Source organism: Passer domesticus, chromosome 9 (assembly GCF_036417665.1).
Source record: "Passer domesticus isolate bPasDom1 chromosome 9, bPasDom1.hap1, whole genome shotgun sequence".
Taxonomy (NCBI): Eukaryota; Metazoa; Chordata; class Aves; order Passeriformes; family Passeridae; genus Passer; species Passer domesticus.
In genome coordinates, this window is record NC_087482.1 from 37,405,053 (window position 1) to 37,424,055 (window position 19,003).

The 19,003-nt window shown below is 56.0% G+C and overlaps 2 protein-coding genes across 16 annotated transcripts in view; both read left to right on the forward strand.

The window, feature by feature from the left end:
- Positions 1-11,645, forward strand: part of MTMR14 (myotubularin related protein 14) — a 33,100-nt gene extending 21,455 nt beyond the window's left edge. For 4 of the 9 annotated variants that reach the window (XM_064432782.1, XM_064432783.1, XM_064432787.1 and 1 more), the window contains exons 17-19: positions 1,091-1,267; positions 7,933-8,088; positions 11,286-11,645. In XM_064432782.1, coding sequence (XP_064288852.1) covers positions 1,091-1,267; positions 7,933-8,088; positions 11,286-11,463 — 511 coding nt within the window. In that variant the 3' untranslated portion in view covers positions 11,464-11,645. Of the gene's footprint in view, positions 1-1,090; positions 1,268-1,706; positions 7,386-7,932; positions 8,089-11,285 lie in introns of those variants that run through there. The other 5 variants (XM_064432784.1, XM_064432785.1, XM_064432789.1 and 2 more) reach the window with 3 other exon arrangements.
- Positions 11,646-11,754: 109 nt separating this feature from the next.
- Positions 11,755-18,721, forward strand: CPNE9 (copine family member 9). 7 transcript variants are annotated; one of them, XM_064432797.1, is made up of 20 exons: positions 11,755-12,110; positions 13,560-13,600; positions 13,680-13,726; positions 13,908-14,011; positions 14,195-14,234; positions 14,847-14,923; positions 15,113-15,176; positions 15,290-15,393; positions 15,474-15,578; positions 15,950-15,991; positions 16,084-16,159; positions 16,230-16,283; positions 16,397-16,458; positions 16,738-16,784; positions 16,866-17,047; positions 17,243-17,370; positions 17,486-17,588; positions 17,665-17,722; positions 17,867-17,940; positions 18,057-18,708. In XM_064432797.1, the coding sequence occupies exons 1-20, from the start codon at positions 12,034-12,036 to the stop codon at positions 18,207-18,209; spliced, it is 1,638 nt and encodes a 545-aa protein (XP_064288867.1). In that variant the 5' UTR covers positions 11,755-12,033; the 3' UTR covers positions 18,210-18,708. The 7 variants fall into 7 exon arrangements, 6 of the variants coding, with proteins under 6 accessions (XP_064288867.1, XP_064288864.1, XP_064288866.1 ...); XM_064432794.1 differs by having other exon boundaries at positions 16,866-17,370; positions 18,057-18,713; XM_064432796.1 differs by having other exon boundaries at positions 16,738-17,047; positions 18,057-18,710.
- The last annotated feature ends 282 nt before the right edge of the window (positions 18,722-19,003 follow it).

Genomic DNA, 19,003 nt, shown 5'->3' on the forward strand with positions numbered 1-19,003 from the left:
GACCTGTTTGTGCAGGCTGTACTTGGAGATGTTGGCAGCTATGATAACATGAGATGAATAAAGCTTAAGAGAGGCTGTGGTGTGATGTTTGAGGGTGGACACCCTTCAAGAAATGAAGGGAGGATATCGCACTTTCCACTGTACAATGAGCCTGTCTTTAGCTGCACTTGCTGACGGTGCTTGAGATCTCAAAGCTGAGATGCCCTTCCATGTTTTAGGAAGAGTAACATCTTTTCCCTTAGTTTGTTTGCTTTAGAATTTTTCTTTTTTACTTTTGTACATAGGGAATCTTTGTCCAATTCAGCATGGTCTTGGAAGGGGAGAAGTTCTTGGGACTCTTCCAGGGAAATCACAAAACCAAACAACTGACATAAGAAGGAAAATCTTCTGAACGTGGAGCAGCAGTGATATGAATTAATCCCAGATGTGTATTTGTTTGGCGTGTAGTTGGATGGTACTGTGAGCTAAGGCCTGATGCAGCAATGGACAGTGAATCATGAATCTGAAAGTGCTGGCTAGGAAAGAAGCCAGAGCAGTTTGGGCTGTCAGCATAGACTGAGAGAGAACTGAAGTGTACCTCCATCTGGAGTGACTGTCAGCTGTGAGCACATGGTCAGACGTGTGGTCAGTGGTGCCCAAAGGGAATTGCTAAAAGGGAAATTAACACTGGTGGTGTGTCCCTGTCACCCTCGGTGCACACGAACGCCCACCTGGGCTGATAGGCGCTGTGGAGCTCAAGCAGATTGAAATGGTCTTTCCCCGCTGGGAGGCCCCTTGCTCAAGGCATTTTTGCTGCTAGACTAAACAAAGCAATCGCTGTGTGTGTGTGGGCTGGTGCATTCTCCCGTCTCTGATTTCCAGGTCACGTGGATGGTGATCTATAAAAGAATGGGCTAAGATGGGTTGAGCTCAGTGTACCCCCTCCCTGAGCTTTTACCGTGACTCATGGCTCCTTGGGAGGGAGGAAGGCGGGTTCATTGGAAACAAGAGCTTGTAGCTGCTGGGCTAAACTCCAGCCTGTGGTGGAAAGGCTTCCTAGTTGGAGTACATAGAAAAGTCAGCGTTCTCACCCACGTCCTCTGTCCCTCAGGAGGAAGAGCTGTGCATCGTCACCGCAAGCCGTGCTCTGGAGCAGAGCACAGCAGTCTGAAGACAGGCTGCCTTCCACAGGGATGGTTGAAGTCAAGTCCTCCAGCTCCTCCTCATCAACCCATTCTGATAACTTCCTGAGGATTGGAAGCAGCCCACTAGAAGTGCCCAGATCCAGGTGAGATGGGACGGAGCAGGGCATTTCTCAGCAAAATGAGTGTCTGGTAATGGAACTGCAGGGCTGCACTTGTGTGGCTCTGGAAACACTGGAGCACCTGTGTTTGTTAAGAACAAACCTCAGGAGGCCTGTTTCTCTCTAGTCTGACCTTGTCTGGCCATTAAACACAGACACTCCTGCCTGAGCCCCTAGAGGAGCAAGGAACTGTGCTGATAACAGCCAGCTGTCTATGCCTGTCCTCAGCGCATGCCTCAACTCTGAGCTCTGGCATCTCTGCATCCTGCATGCTTGCAGCTCATAGCTCTTTCTCTGTCTAACACATCCACCAGGGTTTGAAATGGCTGTGGTGTTTGGGGAAGGAAGCTTTTCAAACCAAGCAGACCTCACTCTGCATCTGTCCTCTCCCCCTTTTCTCCTGCTGACCCTCCTGATAACGCAGGTTGGAAAAAACTGGGTGCTGGTGGCAAGCAGAGGTAGGAATCTGCTGGGAGCAAGCTGCAAGCACTGTGCCAGCACAAAGGATTCTGCCCTGAAGGCAGAGTGTTCCTGCTGGGGAATGGGGACCCTGGACCTGAGCCTAATCTCACACCATAACCACAGCACCCTTCTGGAGTCTGACACTGCGATAGGGCAGCGTCGAGCCATGAGCTGGCCCAGGGAAGAAAGAACAGAGCCTGTGGAGCAAGCACTGTGTGTTTAGGCCAACATGGAATAAAGAGACTCTGAGATAAGAGGTTGCTGTTAACAGCATCAAATGCTTGTGTAGCCTCTGCAGGTTTTCTGATGAGTCTTTTTGTAGTGATTCTGAATCAGCCACCAGCCAAATCAGAGTACTCTCTCATTATGTGGAAAATAAAATGATAAACAAGCATGGAAAATTTATAAGACTTTCTTAACAAGTGTCTCACGATTCCAGAGAAAAACCCCAGTGTCTGACAGTTTTCATTAATGAGGGTAACTGTTCTCCCCAGGGAAAGATATCAATAGGAGGGGTTTGAATTGTTGCTGGTGCCCACCTCTGCATTTTCTGTAAGATGGAAAGAATCTCCTGGGAAGAGAAGAAAATATTGGAAAGAAAACAGCTTGTCTTGGGAGCTGCCTTGTTCACAATGGTAGTGCCACAATTCCTGTGTGTGGTCCCATGCCATTCTCAAGGTCTGACAAACTGTTCAGTGCTTGCTGGTAGTGCTCAGGAAGAAGCAGTTTGTAATGCTTCAGCCAGACTGCTCTGCAAGAGCAAAGAGGGGAAACAGGAGTAGGTGGAAGAGCACCATGGTGAGGGTTAGGGTTGCCTTATCAGACACCGTCATGGGTTGCAGTTTCTGGGTTCTAAGCATGGTGTGTTTTCTCCTGAAAGAGGTTCTGTCATTCCACTTGGCCTTTGGTCTCCCTGCTTCAGCTGTGGTAGTCTGAATTGGTCTGGTAGATAACACAGTACATTCAGCCACCATTTTCTACCCTGAAGGAAACAGTGAGTCCCATTTTGCGTGGAGGACTGTGATGGAAGGAAGAGGTAAATTCTGTCTCTTCATTTCCTGAAAAATTGTGGTACTAAGATGGAAAAGCAGGAGCACAGAGACTGACCAGGATGCCAAAAATACCTTTATTCCTGCAGTGCTGCTGGCAGGTCAACACCCAAGGCTCTTGAGATGAAGAAACCACTATACTTGACTTCCTAATCCTCTGCGTGGCCATAGCAACAAAACACTTTCCTCAACTTCTGCTGCAGTGGTTAAAATGGTTGCTTGTAAAATGCCAGCAGGTATCCTTCAGGTAGTTCAGGTCAACAGCCCAGTCCAGGTGCTGGCAGGCAGGGGAGCTCTGGAGGGAACAAAAAGGCAAATCAGCAGGAGACATGAGCAGGGCTGGGAGGGGGGAGCTGGACTGCCCTAAAAGAAGGGGTCACAAATGCCCAATCAGGCATTAGGAGCCAAGCCCCTCTCCTGGCCAGGCAATGTCAACAGGCTGCTGCTGTCACATTACCAGCCCATCTTGTGAATCTTGCTCTGATCCAGAGGTCCTGGGTAAATTCCAGGATGGTTCTTGTTAGACAAAGCAGTACAAAGGCAATTCTTCTCAGTCTTTCTAGCTTATTTCAACATGATGGTAAGATCACATCTGCAGAAGACAAACACAGAGGAACATATTGCATAGACTATTTGCAGAGCAGGACAAGGTGCTGCTTGTTCTACAGACAGCTGAGCTGAGTATGGCAGTCAGTGTGCCTCAGATTGAACCCCCTGCATGCAGTGGGGTTGCAGTTTGCAAACCTTTCCCTGTATTTGCATTTGACACCAGCAGTCTAAGCATCCCATGACACTGCAAAAAAATTCTGTATCTGTGTCAGGGATTTAGCATGTATCTACATAGCACTAATGTGGATTAGCAGCTGGATAATCTTTGGTTGAATGTGCTTTTGCTAAGTCAATTAAACAAAACCCAAAGTACTATGATCTAAAGAGTCGAGATCTGGAGGAGTTAAATTGCAGAGGATCTGCTTTGACCAGCAGTCACAGAGAATTCCCTTACTTAAGGGCTGCAGATGGCTGAGCTGTGGGTCTGGAGGGAGCAGAGTGGGACAGAGAAGCTGCTGCCCCTTGGCTTTGGGTGTTTTGTTGGTAGTGAGAAGACTGTGTGTGCACTGTGTGTCTTGCTCCTTACAGCCACCTCACTCAGAAGGTGTGTATGCAATGTGACAGCTTGGGGCAGTGACCACAGCAGGAGAGGAATTGTTTACAGGAATGTTTTCTGGAATTACTGCGTGACCATGCCACAAAATGGGCTTGCTGGCTGGCACATGACTGTGTGCTGCAATCAGAAATGGTGCTCACAGAGAACAGGCTGCTCGGGCACTATCCCAGCCTGTAGATAACTGTCTGGGATTCAGCCAGGATTTGCAGTGCTTGGCAGGGTGCCATACTCCTTGCCAATATTTCCCACGCAAAGGTGGGAAGGGTTGCCCTTTACTGCAGGTTGCCACAGTCTGCCTGTACATGCAGAACCTACTTAATGCTTCAGTTTGAGGCAAGAGCATATGCTGGCAAATGAGCTGCTTCCCAAGTAGTCCTAGGTGTGTGGAAATACGTCAGGTGAGCAGGAGCAGCACAGGGCAGGATGGAGCCTAGCTGTTGGCACTTGGCACTCATCTCAGTTACGTATTAGGAAAGGGAAGGATCCCTGACTGTTGCTCTGCCTCCAGTATTGACTCTTCTCTGGCAGGCAAGTGAGAGTCCATGTGCTCTGAAATACTGTCTTGTGCAGCATGTTGCATGGAAAGCACTGACCTAATTAAAAGGAACCATTCCAGGTTAGGAGCTGCCAGTTTATGGCCTGCGAGAGGTCCCTCCTTGTGTGAAGGAACAGCTTGCAGCTCATCTCTGTTTTGCTAATCTAATTTAGTTAATCTTGCACTTTTGAGGGAGTTTCTTCCCACTCGTGGACCTGAAGAGGTGGGTGTGTGAAGCTCACTTTGATTCTTTTTCTGTCTGCCATTAGATGTCTGTGGCAGAGACAGCAACTTGGAGACTGGCTCTATCTCATCTCCTCTAACCATGTCAGCTCTGCTGTTGTTGTCCGGCTGCTTCCTGAGACTCTGTGCTGCCCTCACTCCTAGCCAGCCTCTGGCATGGCTGTCATGTATTGCAGGCATGCTGTTCTTAAAGACTTGGGAACTGGTTCTGGTGACCTGGCAGTTCCAGCTTGTTCCAAGGGCCTCACTGAAGCTCTTTTAGGGCTCTGCAGTAAGATTTTACAAGAAATATTCAGGGTAGAAATTACAGGAACACTTTCACCTCTAGCACTGACTGGATTGCATTGGGGTGCAGTCACCCCAGACATCTAGTCTTGGTCTCAAGCCAAGCTCAACTTTTAAGAAGCTCTGCTGCCATTGCAGTGGGAACACAAAATTTCCCATGCTGTGTCTTCCCAGGCTTAGTCCCTGCTGTCTCTTGAGGTTGTTCAAGATGCTTATTGATTGTGACATTTCCCAGGAGCCTCCCTTGAGAAGGCTTTGGGGATGGAGGGGAAGGTCTGCCCCAATATCTTACCTCTGCTGGTCAGGCTCAGATCTCTGAGCCAGGAAAGAAATTACTTAGACTCATTGCAGAGTCAATCAGTTTATTCAATGAATCGACAAGTGTTTGTTCTGCTGTCTGGAGGCAAGACACAGAATTGACTGCCTTGAACTCTTAGACCCCAGTGTTGTTGCTTTATACGAAACCTTACTAAGTTTGCACAGCTGCTTGACAGGATTGGGGACCCCAGGAAGGGCTGGAGGACTAGAGAGTCACCAAGTCAGTCTTGCAGGAGATACACTGTGCTTTTATCAGCCTGTCCATTCCAGAATTCAAAAGATTACTTGATCCACCTCTAAGAGGTGGTGTAAAACCAGTTTAAGCTTAGCTGACAACCATGGAAGGTGACCAACAGCTGGAAGCTGGGGCCACACACCCAAAGCAAAAAACAATTTTCTGTTCACTTTCTTTATCTGACTGGTGTGGTTGATGATATTGGGCAGAGGGATATTTTTGCTGTCCCTGGTGTCCTGGATCATGGCTTGCCATGTGGGCAGAGTTTCCTGAGGGGGTTCCAGATACTACTGTCCTTTTTCAAGAGCTGGAGAACTCTGTTCTCTCTGGAGATCCTGCGGTAGTCCAGGCCCTCCTCTGCCGTTCATGCTTGCCCTCTCCAAAGCCTTTGTTTCTATCTGGCCACAAACCTGTCCTCTGTTCAGCAGCTCATTACTTTTTCTGGCAGAATCCTGTCTCTGCCTAGTTTCAGCCCAAGCCTATTGCCTACAGATCTCTTTACTCCTTAAGCTCAATTTTGTGTCACCATGTGTGACACTCCTGTTTTTCCTGTCTGGCTGTGCTCTCAAGGAGGTGACATCTTCCTCTTCACTCTGCACTGAAGCAGCATTTCTCCATGCTTCTCACTGGCATCCTGCACTGTTCCCACTGTGATTCCATCATGGCACAGTGCTGTGGGCCCAAACACTCTGCCAGCTCTCCTTCACACTGACTTCTTCCACTTTATCTTTCAAAGGCATAGAGAAAAGTAGATGTCATTGAACAGCAGCTCCCCTTCCCTTACAAATTTCTTGCTTTCCAGGAAAGGTTATCCCTGTCTGATTCTCCTGAAGGTGTTTCTAGCAGTATATGCTTTGCTTTTGCTTTCAGTGAAGTGCCCTCATTCTACCTTGGGCATTATGTACCCCAGAAAAAGCACCATTTTGCAATATCTCCCAATACTCTGACCCTCACTCCTCAGTTCATTGAGCAGCCAGAGAACAAGATCTGTGTGAGACAGGTGAAGCTCTGCTCTCCCTGATTTCTGCTGTCCTGTCCTTTCAGAGCTGAGCTGCCAGACAGGGCTATTACCCCCAAACTTGCAGCCATGATGGGAAGCTGATATGCAGGGAATTTTGCAGTTCTTTTTCTGTGCTTGTACAGCCAGCTCAGGACATCTCACACTGCTCAAACTTAGCTTTATTGATCAGACTAATTAAATGGCAGGCCTGGAATTAGATCGAGATTGCAAATAGGTTTCCTGCTGTGCATCTCTTCCCACTCTTGCTTTCCAGTCTAGCTCAGGTCCTTCTTGCTGTGGGAGAGCCTGTCTTTGTGGCTGTTCTCTTGGTCCCTTGGGGAGCAGCTGCAGTGCGCCACTGCTATTCTTAGCCGTGAAGACAGCGTGCAAGTACCTGGCCCAGCAGAGCTGGAGCACTGCTCTCTGCCCAGCAGAACTCAGATAAATTATCCAGAAGATCTTGGTAGTGTGTAATTGAGCAGCTCTGCCACAGGCTGTGCTTCCAGCTATGTACACTCTGCTGTGCAGCAAGGCTTAATAATTGCTTGCTCCCTTGGAAGCCAAGAGCTCTGGGTTTTTCTCAAGTGATTGTGCCCTCTTCTCTGAGATTTTGGAGGGACTCCTCAGATTCACTTGCCCTGTTTCATGCTTCTTTCTTTCCTGGTGGGAGATTGCCTGCATCAAATAATTATCCTTCCTTGGCTATTTAGCCTATCCTGAAGATGTTTTGTCACCTGCTTTCTGGCACAGCCCTTTGTTTAATACAGAAGTGAAGAGATGTTCTGGTGCTGGGGGTGGTAGGTGTCCTGGGTACACTTTGAGCCCTGGCTCTGTTCAGATCTGGTGGTAATGGCTCAGGAGTGATCTGCTTTCTAACTGCTGCCAGGACAACGATCTGTAAGTCTTTCCCAACACTAACCAAGTCAAAACCTTGATTTGCCCTGCTGCCCTAGGATATGCTAACAGCTACAACAAGCAACAGGGGAATGTCCCTTGTACAGCACAGCTTTCACATCTGTGAAGGACTCAGGGCAGGATGTGCTGTTCCATCTCACTAATGGGTTTCTCAGTTCTGCATGGCCATCTGCTTCATGCTGGCTCTCTCCTGTCCAGCTCCTGGTGTGCTCCTGCTGCTTTGTTGGCCCCAGCCAGCTTGGCTCTCCCTTCACTTTCAAAGGAAAGGCTTGGTCTGGGGCCCAGCTCGAGCTGCATGTTGTGCCCTGGTCCCTGCGTGTCAGCAGTGCTGGCACAGGCGCCGCTGGCCGCCCGCCCGCAGCTCCCTGGCAGCAGCAGCAGAGTGAAAACTTGTGGCTGGATGATCTGACTGATCGCGCCGTCTCCCTCTCTCTCTGCCCCAGATCGGCCGACCATTCCCTGCCCGGATCTTCCGTTTCCACAGACTTTGGCAGCTGGCAGATGGTGACAGGGTGTGGCAGTATTCGGGAGCAGGCAATCCTGAACGCGGACGCCTCTCTCCCTTGCAGCTTCCCGGATGAGTTCTCTAACACTTGCCTGTAAGTGTCTTGAATGCAGGATCTCTCCTTGGGTCTCTTGGCTGCCTGTGAGCACTGCAACTTTATCACTCTGGCACTTTCGGAGAAGCCTGGGAGCCCATAACAAACTGTTCCACCGTCTCTGCCTCGATGTTTTCTATCCACAAACTCAGTCCCTGAGCACTCTTTGCTTATGCTGAACACGGAAAGAAAACGGCACTTTCTCTGCCTAATGATGGGGGAGCTCTTTGCTTTCTGTAGGAAGAAGAGGTTTTTCTCTCTTCCTCAAAGATGCTGAATTTGGGCATAATTGAGTGCAGTTGAGGATTCATGTTTGTCAGGACAGGACAGGTAACCCAGATTTCTTGCTTTTCGATTTTGCTCACCTACATCTCCCCACTGGGGTCAGATCCTTGCTGGAGTAAGAGAAGGACTTTCCTTCTGTAACCCAAATTTTGTCTGGGCTTGTGCAGCATCATTTGCTGCACAGTGGCTGGCTGTGCCTGGCCAGTGCAGAGCCACAGAGACCGTGTGTCCTGCCACATCCTGCCATGTGAAATGGCTGGGAGGCAAATGTTCCTCCCCAAATAGAAATCCACCTCTGGAAGCTTGAAAGACTGGAGATGCACTTTAATTGCTGTTAGAGGAGAGCTTTGGTTTGTGCCTTCAGGCTGCAAACTCTTCATCAAGAAACTGAAATGGCAGATCAGGGGCTGCTGCTAGCAAGCAATGCTAGAGCTGTGCTGCCAGATGCTCACTCCCTTACTGAGATCTGAGTACGTGCTTTGGAGGCAGAGGGCAAGCAACATGAAAACCCATGTGTCCTGTGAGACAGGCTGCCTGCCCTGGCTCTGTGTCTCGTGTGGCTGCGTGCTGTGCTGCTGAACAGAGCAGAGCAGCTGCCTTCAAATTACAATGAAGCTACAAGATCCATGAATTGACAGATTAAAACATTGCAAGAGGTGTTGGACATGGCCTGGCCAGGATTTGTTCTTCTCCTTTCCCGAGGACACGCTGAGCTGCTCCTGCAGTAGTTTGGAGATGGGCAAGGGAAGAAGGGACTGAAGGATGGGCATCTGAATAGTGACTGCTTTACTGTGTCCTGAGCCTGGCTGTGCTTGGTCACTGCTGATCACCAGCAAGTTGTTGCTGCCCTTGGAGCTGGATCTAATGTCAGAATAGGGAATTCAGTAGAGAAACATGAATCAAAGTTGATAGGCCTTAGGCTTAAGCAGTTTGGAGAGTGACTGCTTGGGGCAGTGGATTCAAAAGGAGGAGAACAGTGGTGGTGCTTCTACTGTGGGTGCTCTGCCCTGTTCAGCTATTCACTAAAGCTGTGGGTTGCTTGAGGGCTGGGGACTGCTCAACTGAAGGTGCTGGGATCAGGCACTGCCTTGAAAGGATGCAGAGTTCCCAGCGGTGTTGTGTTGAGCTTAACCCAGAGCCTCTACCCTCTCTCTGTTCTCCATCAGCCTTGTTTGTTCAGGACTCCATTGTGGTTTTATCCCAGTTTTTGCAGCCCGACACAGTATGATTTTTTTTTCTTTTAATTCCATTTAAGTTCCCACTTTGCATCTTCACTGGCAGCAGCTCGATGAAGGTATGCTTTTCACAGCCTACTTCTTGTGCTTGTGTGGGGCTTGTCAGGGCTTACTTGGAGCTGGGGCTTTGACAGCCTCCTCTCATCCCGCACCCCAAGCTGCAGGCGAGCGGGCAGGCTGTAGGAAGTGTAGCGGGGCAGAGTGCCCTGGATTTGGCAAGGAAGCACGACCTGCCTCCGCGGTGAGCAGTTCAGGGTGAAATGCTGCAGCCAGTCTGCAGGGCTTGGTGTGGAGCAGTGGCTGGCTGCTTGACCCTGTGCCTTGGAGTGTCTCACTCCACGAAACAAACCGAAAAACCCAAATACAAAATCTGCCTTGTAAAGAGGTGTGAGAGCCACAAGACACGGGACCCAACTGCTGCACGCCCTCGCTTACCTCTGCGCGTGACATCTGAGCTCGCTGTACTCGGGTGCAAGTAAGTCCTGCCTTCACGGAGTTAATTTTAAATGCTAGCAGGTTTGTGAGTTCCACGTCCTAATTAGGTTGCCAAAAAGCATCGCTAATGTGTTTAGATATGTTGTTGCCTTTTTTTGCCCTCTGGCTTCTCTTTATTATCAGACACAGTAAACAGCGGCCTGGTTGGCTGCCTCGGCATCGCTTGCTGTTTATAGGCCTCCCACCATATCCTCTTGCTGCTGTTTCCGGACCGAAGCTGTTGGCTGTGGGTGGTTAACACTTCCATTCAAATGAGCTGTGCCAATTTATAGCCAGCCCAGGCGCTGGAAGATTAAAGAGAATTTTTTATGGGGAAGGTTCGCACTGTGCCCTTGGAGTGACCTTTGAGGAGTGTCTTAATCTCTCTGGGAACCACTGGCATGTCGCAGAGGCACCACAGCAAGGATCGTTTGAGGCTGGAGAGCTTGGAACAGCTGCCTCTGGGCCCCAGTCTTGCTTTCCCCTGCTCCCTCAGCTAGTCTTGCCTTCCTTCTGCTGTTTTCCCCCTGCCCCTAACCAGGTGTGTGGATCAGCAGGAGAGGAGAGCAGGTCCCGTGGGAAGTCATGCCCTACTCTGCTCCTGTTTGCCGAGAGCAGCCATGCTGGGGAGCAGAAGTAAAGCGCTGCTCAGCTCTCCTCTTCCTATGGCTGGAGTGTTCCTTGGGGCTTTTGTCACCTTGTCTGCTCCTTCTCATCCCCCCTTCCACAGAGCTGTCTGTGCTGGCACAGGCACGCGAGGCTGGGGCTGGTGGAGGTGAGGGATGGTTGCAAATAGGTTGGAAGCAATGGCCTGGGCACAGCACATGTGGACAGGCTTCATCTGTGTGAGGAGGGGAGGGAGCTGGCGTAGGGACTGATGTCAGCAGCCACTTCGCCAAAGCACCACTTTGTTTATGAACTGCAGCCTTATGAACACTATAGTGGTGGGAGAAATGGGGGACAGTGGGGTGTGTGAAGGAGGAAACCCTGTGGGGAGCAGGAGACTGAAGCTGCAGCTGATTCTGTGGGTTGGATGAGGAGGCAGTGGCACCAGCTGCCACCAGCTCTGTGGACAGAGCCTTTTCAGGCTTGCACTGTCTTAGCCACGGCAGCCCGCTGAGCACCACAGCCCTGTGTCAGGAGTGAGAGCTGGGATGTGGAGAGCGATGGCTGCAGTCACTGACCTCCCCTTCTCTCTCCTAGCCTGGTGTCAGCGAGTGACCGTGAGTCTCGTCTGGAGGAAGTGCGTTCTGCCTTTCTGGCAAGCTACAGCCGGACCATCGGCCTAAAGGCCGTGCCCCCCAGCCCCTCGGGGGCCATCGGTGGCCTCCTCGAGCAGTTTGCACGGGGCGTGGGACTGAGAGGCAGCAGCACCCTCTGAACACGGCGTTCCCAGACCACTGCCTGGAAAACTGGGGCTGGCACGTCCCCCAGCAGAGTCCTGGGACCCTCTCCTCGGTGCGGGCACCTGCTGCACCCAGCGCCCGCCACCAGCCCCCCCTGCCTGGGGCTGGGGGGTGCGGGGTCTTCGGCGAGTCTCTGCAGTAAATGACCCGAGCTGTGCCCTCTCCTGCCTCCTCTCTGGGCTGCGGGCGGGGGCTGCGGGGGCGGCGCGGGGGAGCCGCTCACTATAAATAGCCCGGCCCACTCTTCGCGAGCGTCGGCACCGAAATAACACCGAGCCGAGCCCGGGAGGAAGCCCCCGGCGGGGCGGGATTCGGGCTGAGCCCCCTGTGCCCCTGACTGGGAATTGCGGGCGGGACGTTCCGGTGGAGCCGAGCGCCAGGAGCCGAACCCCCTGGTGCCCGGGTTGGTGCCACCGCTGCTGGCAGGGAAGGGCCGTCGTGCTCGAGCTGTGCCGAGCCGTGCCCGTGCCGTGCCCGCCCCCGGGCGCGCCTCCTCGGCGGCGCGGGAGGAGGCGGCGCGGAGCATCGGCGGCGCCCGGGCGGGGATGGCGGCTCCGGGAGCGCTGGAGCCGGCGGCCGGCCCCGTGCCGGGCACCAAGGTGGAGCTCACCGTGTCCTGCCGGTGAGCCGGGAGAGGGAGCGGGAGGGCGGCGGCTTGTCCGTGGACACGGGTGGGTGCGAAACGCACCGGGATGCGCTGCGGGCTGCTCGCTGCGTCCCGGTGCCCGCCGCTCAGCCCCTGGCTCGAGGCGCTGTGAGCTGCGCGTCCTCCTCTCTCCCCGGGCAGCTCTCGGTGCCAGGGCGTATGCCCAGCGTCCCTCTGCCCTGCTGCTACCCGTCCCGTCCCTTTCCTGGGGTCCCGTGGGATGCTGTCACCGGGCACGGCTGCGAGAAGCGACCCGCTGCCCTCACCCGCGGCTGGGGCGCGGGACGGCCCCTCGCGGGGCGATGCTTGTGGGTGATGCTGGCGGGACGCGGGTGCCGGCGCTGGCTGCGAGCTCGGTGCAAGGCAACGGGACCGGGAACGTGGCAGCGGGATGTGGGCTGCGGGAGAGGGGCTGCTCTGTGCCCCAGCTTCTGGCCAGGGTCCGCCGATCAAGCGGTGGCAGCTGAGCCGGTCTGCCGGCGGCTAAATATAGCCCGTCGGAGGCACCGCTGCCGGCGGCCGGGGGTCCCGCCCGCAGGGACAGGCACAGCGTCCTGCCGGGGGGTAGCGTCCCCGTGCCGTGGGTCCTGTGGCACGGAGCGCCCCGACCAGGGTGGGCACCTCCAGCACATCCCCCAGCTATGCAAACTCTGGGCCGGGCCGGGGGCTGCTGTGCCCTCCCCGCGGCTGAGCCCTGGCCACGCTGCCAGCTTCCCTCACAGAGGGACTGTGGGTTCCCGGGACCGGGCAGCTCCAGGCAGGGTCCGGGGGTCACACATGGAGACAACCCAGAGCAGCCTTTGGCTTCGCAGCCCGAGGACCCAGCCTAGACCAGGGCGGGGTCTCTCCCCTGCGTGCTGGGGCCAGGGGAGCTGGCTTAGCCCCGCAGCCCCCGGCCGTGCCCCAGCCCACCCTGTGCTGCCACCCCGGGGGAGCGGGAAGTATCCCAGCAGAGCCGGTAGCATCCCCCGGCACTTCCCGGTGTCACACCGCGCACAGGACGACGATCAATCGCTCTGCCGGTAGGTGTGTCGGGGGATGCCCACTGGCTGCTGAGCCCCTGCTCCAAGTGTCTCCTTTCTTCTCACTTCTGCACCCTGCCATTAGCCAAGCTCCTGCTGCCGGGGCGCGGCGGGCACTCAGCCGGCGCCGGCGGCACCGGGGAAGGTTTCATCCTGTAAGTGGGTTCCCTGTCATGTTCAATCATCATCAGCGCTGGAGACGCTGCTCGCCGCTCTGCTGCCCCACCGAACCTTGCAGAGGGAGCCACTGTGTCTCCTTGGGAGTGCCGATGCTCTTATCCATGGGTGCCAGCACGGCCTTCTGGCGTGGTGCTGACCTGTGGTCAGGGGGATGGACATGGGGACCCGTTGCTGGGCCAGGTGGATGGCGCTCAGGTTGGCTCACGCCTGGCTCTTCCCCCAGGAACCTGCTGGACATGGACACCTTCTCCAAGTCCGACCCAGGTGGGTGGCGGAGCCGGGCAGGGGGCATGGCATGGCACAGACACGGCATGGCAGCCTGGCTCTGCTCCTCTCTCCGCAGTGGTGGTCCTCTTTGTGCAGGTCTCGGGGAGCAGCGAGTGGAAGGAGGTGAGCGTGGCCCCCTCTCCTGGCTAATCCCCGGCTGGGTTAAACGGGCCCATATGGCCGCCCGTGTCCACGCTAATGATCCGGCCCCGCCAGCAGCGCTAATCCCCCACCGGGATTAGCGCCGAGGCAGCTGCGATGGGGACGGGTCCTGGGGGGGCCACCCTCACCCCTCTCCCTGCAGTTCGGACGCACCGAGGTGATCGACAACACCCTGAACCCCGACTTTGTCCGCAAGTTCGTCCTCGACTACTACTTCGAGGAGAAGCAAAACCTCCGCTTCGATGTGTGAGTAGGGTGGCCAGGGAAGGGCTCGGCCCCGCTGGGGGCAGAACAAAGCACCGAGTCGGTAATAAATAAGAATAATAAATAAGAATACAGTGTCGAATAGCACACGTGGGTGGGGAAGCCGGGTTGTGTGCTGGAGCATCCCTGCAGGCACCAGCTCAGGGCTCTGCTCTCCCACACCAGCTACAACGTGGACTCCAAGAGCTGCTCCGCTTTAAAGCAGGTGAGCACAGCCTGTGCCAGGGGGACACATAGTGATGCCATGGTGGGACACCCCGAGGCTGTGCCCTGTGTGGGTGCTGTCGGGGGGGACAAGTGCCCCTCGGCAGGCTCTAACCTGCTCTCCATCTCTCCATGCCCCACGGGGACTGGCAGAAGGTAGGTGCCTGCCACACACCAGCCCTGCTCTGCCCTGGGAACCCTGAACCTGGGAGTGTCTGGTGGGGCAGGATGGGGTCAGGACACTCCATAGGGTTGGCTTTTGAGAGGTAAGATGGGTCTAGAGTGGTCCAAGGGATCCAGGACAGGTCAGGGCATGGAGGGCAGTTTGGGGGGACACAGGATGGGTCCAGGGATGTGGGCTGGCCCTGGAGGCACAGAATGAGTGTAAGGCACATGGAGCAGGCACCTGGGGTAGTCCTGGGGATGCACAATGGGTCCTGGGCTGCAAGGTGGCTCTTGGGTGACAGTGTCACTTCAGGAAACTTGGGGTAGCCCAGAGTCAAGTTGGTGGCAGGTCCCATGGGTGCATTGTGAGAGAAAGTGGTGGGTGTGGGTGGTAGGGGACTGGGGCAACTGCCCTCCATAGTCTCATAGTGCTTTGTTTGGGGCACAGGACTTCCTGGGGCAGGCATTTGTGGCACTGGGAGAGGTGATTGGGTCCCAGCGGGGACGCCTGGAGAGACCTTTAACGTGAGTCACACCGTGGTGAGGTGGGAGAGTCCCACACTGTGTCTCCATCACCTGCTCCACTGGACCTCTCCCTGCATGTCCTGTGCTGGGGATTCTGGTCACACTGCCAAGCACCCCAACCCTGACCTCTCCTCTTGTCCCTGAACTGTCCTCTTTGTCACCAAGCTGACTGTGTGCCTCTGGCTCCAGGGGGGTCCCAGGGAAGCGGTGTGGGACTATCTTGCTGCTGGCCGAGGAACTGAGCAACTGCCGGGTGAGTACCCGTGTACCAGCTGCAGTGTGGAGAGGGCTGCATGGCCCCTCAGTACAGAAACTGCTGGTGCCAGGGGTGAGGAGGTGGCTGGCAGTGACAGTCCCTGTCCCCAGGACATTGTCACAATGCAGCTGTGTGCCAACAAGCTGGATAAGAAGGACTTCTTTGGAAAATCCGATCCTTTCCTCGTCTTCTATCGTAGCAATGAGGATGGCACGTGAGCACAGGGACCCGGTGGGGCAGACAGGGTGCCAACGTCACCTGGCGGCGTGGCCCAACCCTGCCCTGTCCCCCCAGATTTACTATCTGCCATAAGACAGAGGTGGTGAAGAACACCCTGAACCCGGTGTGGCAGCCCTTCACCATCCCCGTGCGCGCCCTCTGCAACGGCGACTACGACCGGTACAGGAATGGGGATGGGACAGGGACACGGGCAGCCCTGGGGCCAGAGCTGGGTATGAGCAGCTCTTTGTGGGCTTGGCCCCGCAGTGGCAGTCAAACCAGAATTGGGTCTCGATTGGATTTTTTTCTCTTTTGCAACCCGAATTATATAAAGGCATCCCCCTCCTTTCCAGAGCCCCCACCATGACCCAAATTTCCCGCTCGCTCCTGGCAGAGCCGCAGGCTGGGCAGGCAGGGCGGCTCTGCTGGAAGTTGGTGGGCAGGGTGCTCGCTGTGGGTTGGGCTGTGGGCCTGGGTGTCCCCAAACCAGGGGCTGGAGGGGCTGTGCCAGCCTGGCAGGTGGCTCACCCACTGTGTGCCTTTACTTTCAGGACGGTGAAGATAGATGTGTACGACTGGGACCGGGATGGGAGGTGAGGGAAGGCGCACCTGGGTGCTGCTGAAGCTCCCCAGGGCACCTCTCTGCCAGGTGCCTGGCCATACTGACCCTGAGTTCCTCCTGCAGCCACGACTTCATTGGGGAATTTGCCACCAGCTACCGGGAGCTCTCTCGAGCACAGAGTCAGTTCACAGTGTATGAGGTAGGGTGGCGGGACAGGGTGAGGGCAGGGTGCACTTCATGCTGGGACTCACTCACCCCTGTGCCTGCAGGTGCTGAATCCCAGGAAGAAATGCAAGAAGAAGAAATATGTGAATTCTGGCACTGTGAGTGGGGCTGGGGAGCTCCTGGGCCTCCTGCCTTCCAGGGGCTGGTGTGGCTCCATCTGCTGTGTGTGCCAGGTTCAGGGGGCTCCACATCTGATCCCCTGTGCTCACAGGTGACACTGCTCTCCTTCTCCGTTGAGTCTGAGTTCACCTTCGTTGACTACATACGGGGCGGGTGAGTGGGGGGCCGGGGGCCCCCCGGCTCCTCGAGAACCCCCATGGCTGAGAGTCTCGGGGCAAGGACAGTGGTGACAGTGAAGGTTCAGCCTGGGGGTCACAAGGGGCAGTGGGGCTGGGAAGTAGATGCAGAATGGTGGCAAGGGGCTGTGGGGTGCTGGCTGGGGAAGGGGGGCCGGGGCAGTGGGTCTGGGCAGGGAAACTCTGGCACTGTGGGGCTGGAAGGTGGCATCCCTGTGCCGTGGGGCCGGCAGCCTCCCTTGCTCTCCCCCTTAAGGACGCAGCTGAATTTCACTGTTGCCATTGACTTCACGGCCTCCAATGGTGAGTGCACTTGGTGTCTGGGGGGGTCCCCATCACCGTGGGGCTGGCCGTGGGGCGGGTGCAATGGGCACTGTGCTGCAGGGTTGCCATCACAGCCCACCTCGCTGCACTACGCGAGCCCCTACCAGCTGAGCGCCTATGCCCTGGCACTGAAGGCAGTGGGGGAAATCATCCAGGACTACGACAGTGACAAGCTCTTCCCTGCCTACGGCTTTGGTGCCAAAGTCCCACCTGACGGCAAGATCTCCCACCAGTTTCCTCTGGTGCGCCCTCCCCGTGGGACAGGGCTGAGAGTGAACCCAGACCCCTGGCTGTGGGGCAGAGCTGGCCTTGGGAGTGCCCACAGCAGCTTGGCAGGGAGGGGAAGCACCCTGGCAACATTCTGCCCCAGTGTCCCACAGCCTGGGGGACAGCAGGAGCTGTGGTCCCCCACCAAGTGCCCCATCTCTATCCCCCAGAACAACAATGTGGAGAACCCCAGCTGTGCTGGCATTGAAGGCGTGCTGGAGTCCTACCTCCAGAGCCTGCGCACCGTCCAGCTCTATGGTCCTACCAACTTTGCTCCCGTCATCAACCAGGTGGCTGGGTGAGCACTGGGGCGCTGTCCCCTTTGCCATCTCCAAATGCCATCTGTCCCACAGCAGGGTCAACTGCCCCACACCAGTGGGGTGCTTGAGGGGCCCCATCCCTTTTCCCCATAGGATAGCTGCCCAGGTGACCGATGGCTCACAATATCACGTCCTGCTCATCATCACCGACGGTGTCATCTCTGACATGCTGCAGACCAAGGAAGCCATTGTCACTGTGAGTGCACCCTTGTTGCTCTGAGTTCACCTCATGTGGACACAATCCTGGCTAACACCCTGCCTCTGCTCCACAGGCTTCCTCCCTGCCCATGTCCATCATCATTGTGGGAGTAGGCCCAGCTGAGTTTGAGGGTGAGTTGGGACTTGGGGACACTGGGGAAGAGAGATAGAAACATTGTCCCTTCCTCTGGGATGCCAAAAACATCCAAAGGGCTGGTGTTTCCATCCCCGGTGTTCATCCCACCGAGGCTTGGTGACACCAGCTGTCACCCCCAGCCATGGAGGAGCTGGACGGTGACGAGGTACGGTTGTCTTCCCGGGGACGGTATGCTGAGAGGGACATTGTACAGGTAACTCTGGCATTGAATCCAGACCTGCCATGGGTGGGAGATGCTCAGTCCCCCTTGCTGAACCCCACAGCAATAGAGTTGTTTCCAACCTGACTGCAAACTTTTTGCCCTCAAAGTTTGTGCCATTTCGGGATTACGTGGACGACTCGGGCAACCAGGTGCTGAGCATGGCCCGCCTGGCCAAGGACGTGCTGGCTGAGATCCCTGAGCAGCTGCTCTCTTACATGAAGACCCGTGACATCAAGCCTCGCCGGGCAGATCCCGAGTAGCTCTTCCATGAGCCATGGGACTGACTGGTGGGGCGAGGATATGTCACCCTTTTTCTGCCGGTGGCCAGGGCTTAACCGTGGAGATGTGACCTCATTAGGGAGATAATCAGCTGCTATGGTTGGTCAAAACAGGGCTGCAACCCGCTTCTGGCAGTGAGACCACAGGGCTGGACATCCTCGGCTGCCCCTTTCTCCGGCCCGATGTCCAGCAGCAGGGCGGGACTGTCCCTCGCCCGTGGCAGTGCGGGGGAGCACGGTGTGTGCGTGTCCCTGGAGAGCAGCCTGGCGTCTGCCGGGGGAGGCTGACCCTGAGTGCCTGCCGGGGTCTCAGCCCCGCTGCTCCCTGGGGCAGCGGCCTCGCCCTGCTCCTGCCTGCGCCCCATTCCTGCCTGCACCCGCTCCCGCCTGCGCGCTCTCCTCCGGCTCCGCTAGCCCGCCTGCCCCGGCCCTGCCCGCGGCCGGGGTGCCGGGGCGGAGGGCAGGCGGGTCTCTACCGCGTTACCGACTGTAAATAAACTGCTCAACCGGGTCTGCTGCCGTGCTGGGGCAGGGGGAGCGGGGAGAGCAAGGGGCGCGGGAGGGCCGGTGGGGCGGGGAGCCCAGGGGGCCGAAGGTACCGCGGGCCGTGTAGCCGGGCCGGGAGAACCGGGAGGACCTTGGCAATTGGGGTGACCTGGGGGACGGAGAGGTCCGGAGGGAGCGGGAGGACCGAAAGGGTGCGGGGGGCGAGGGGCCCGGGCTGGGGCGGGGCCGGGCGGCGGCAGCGGGCTCTGTGATTCGAGGCGGCAGATTCG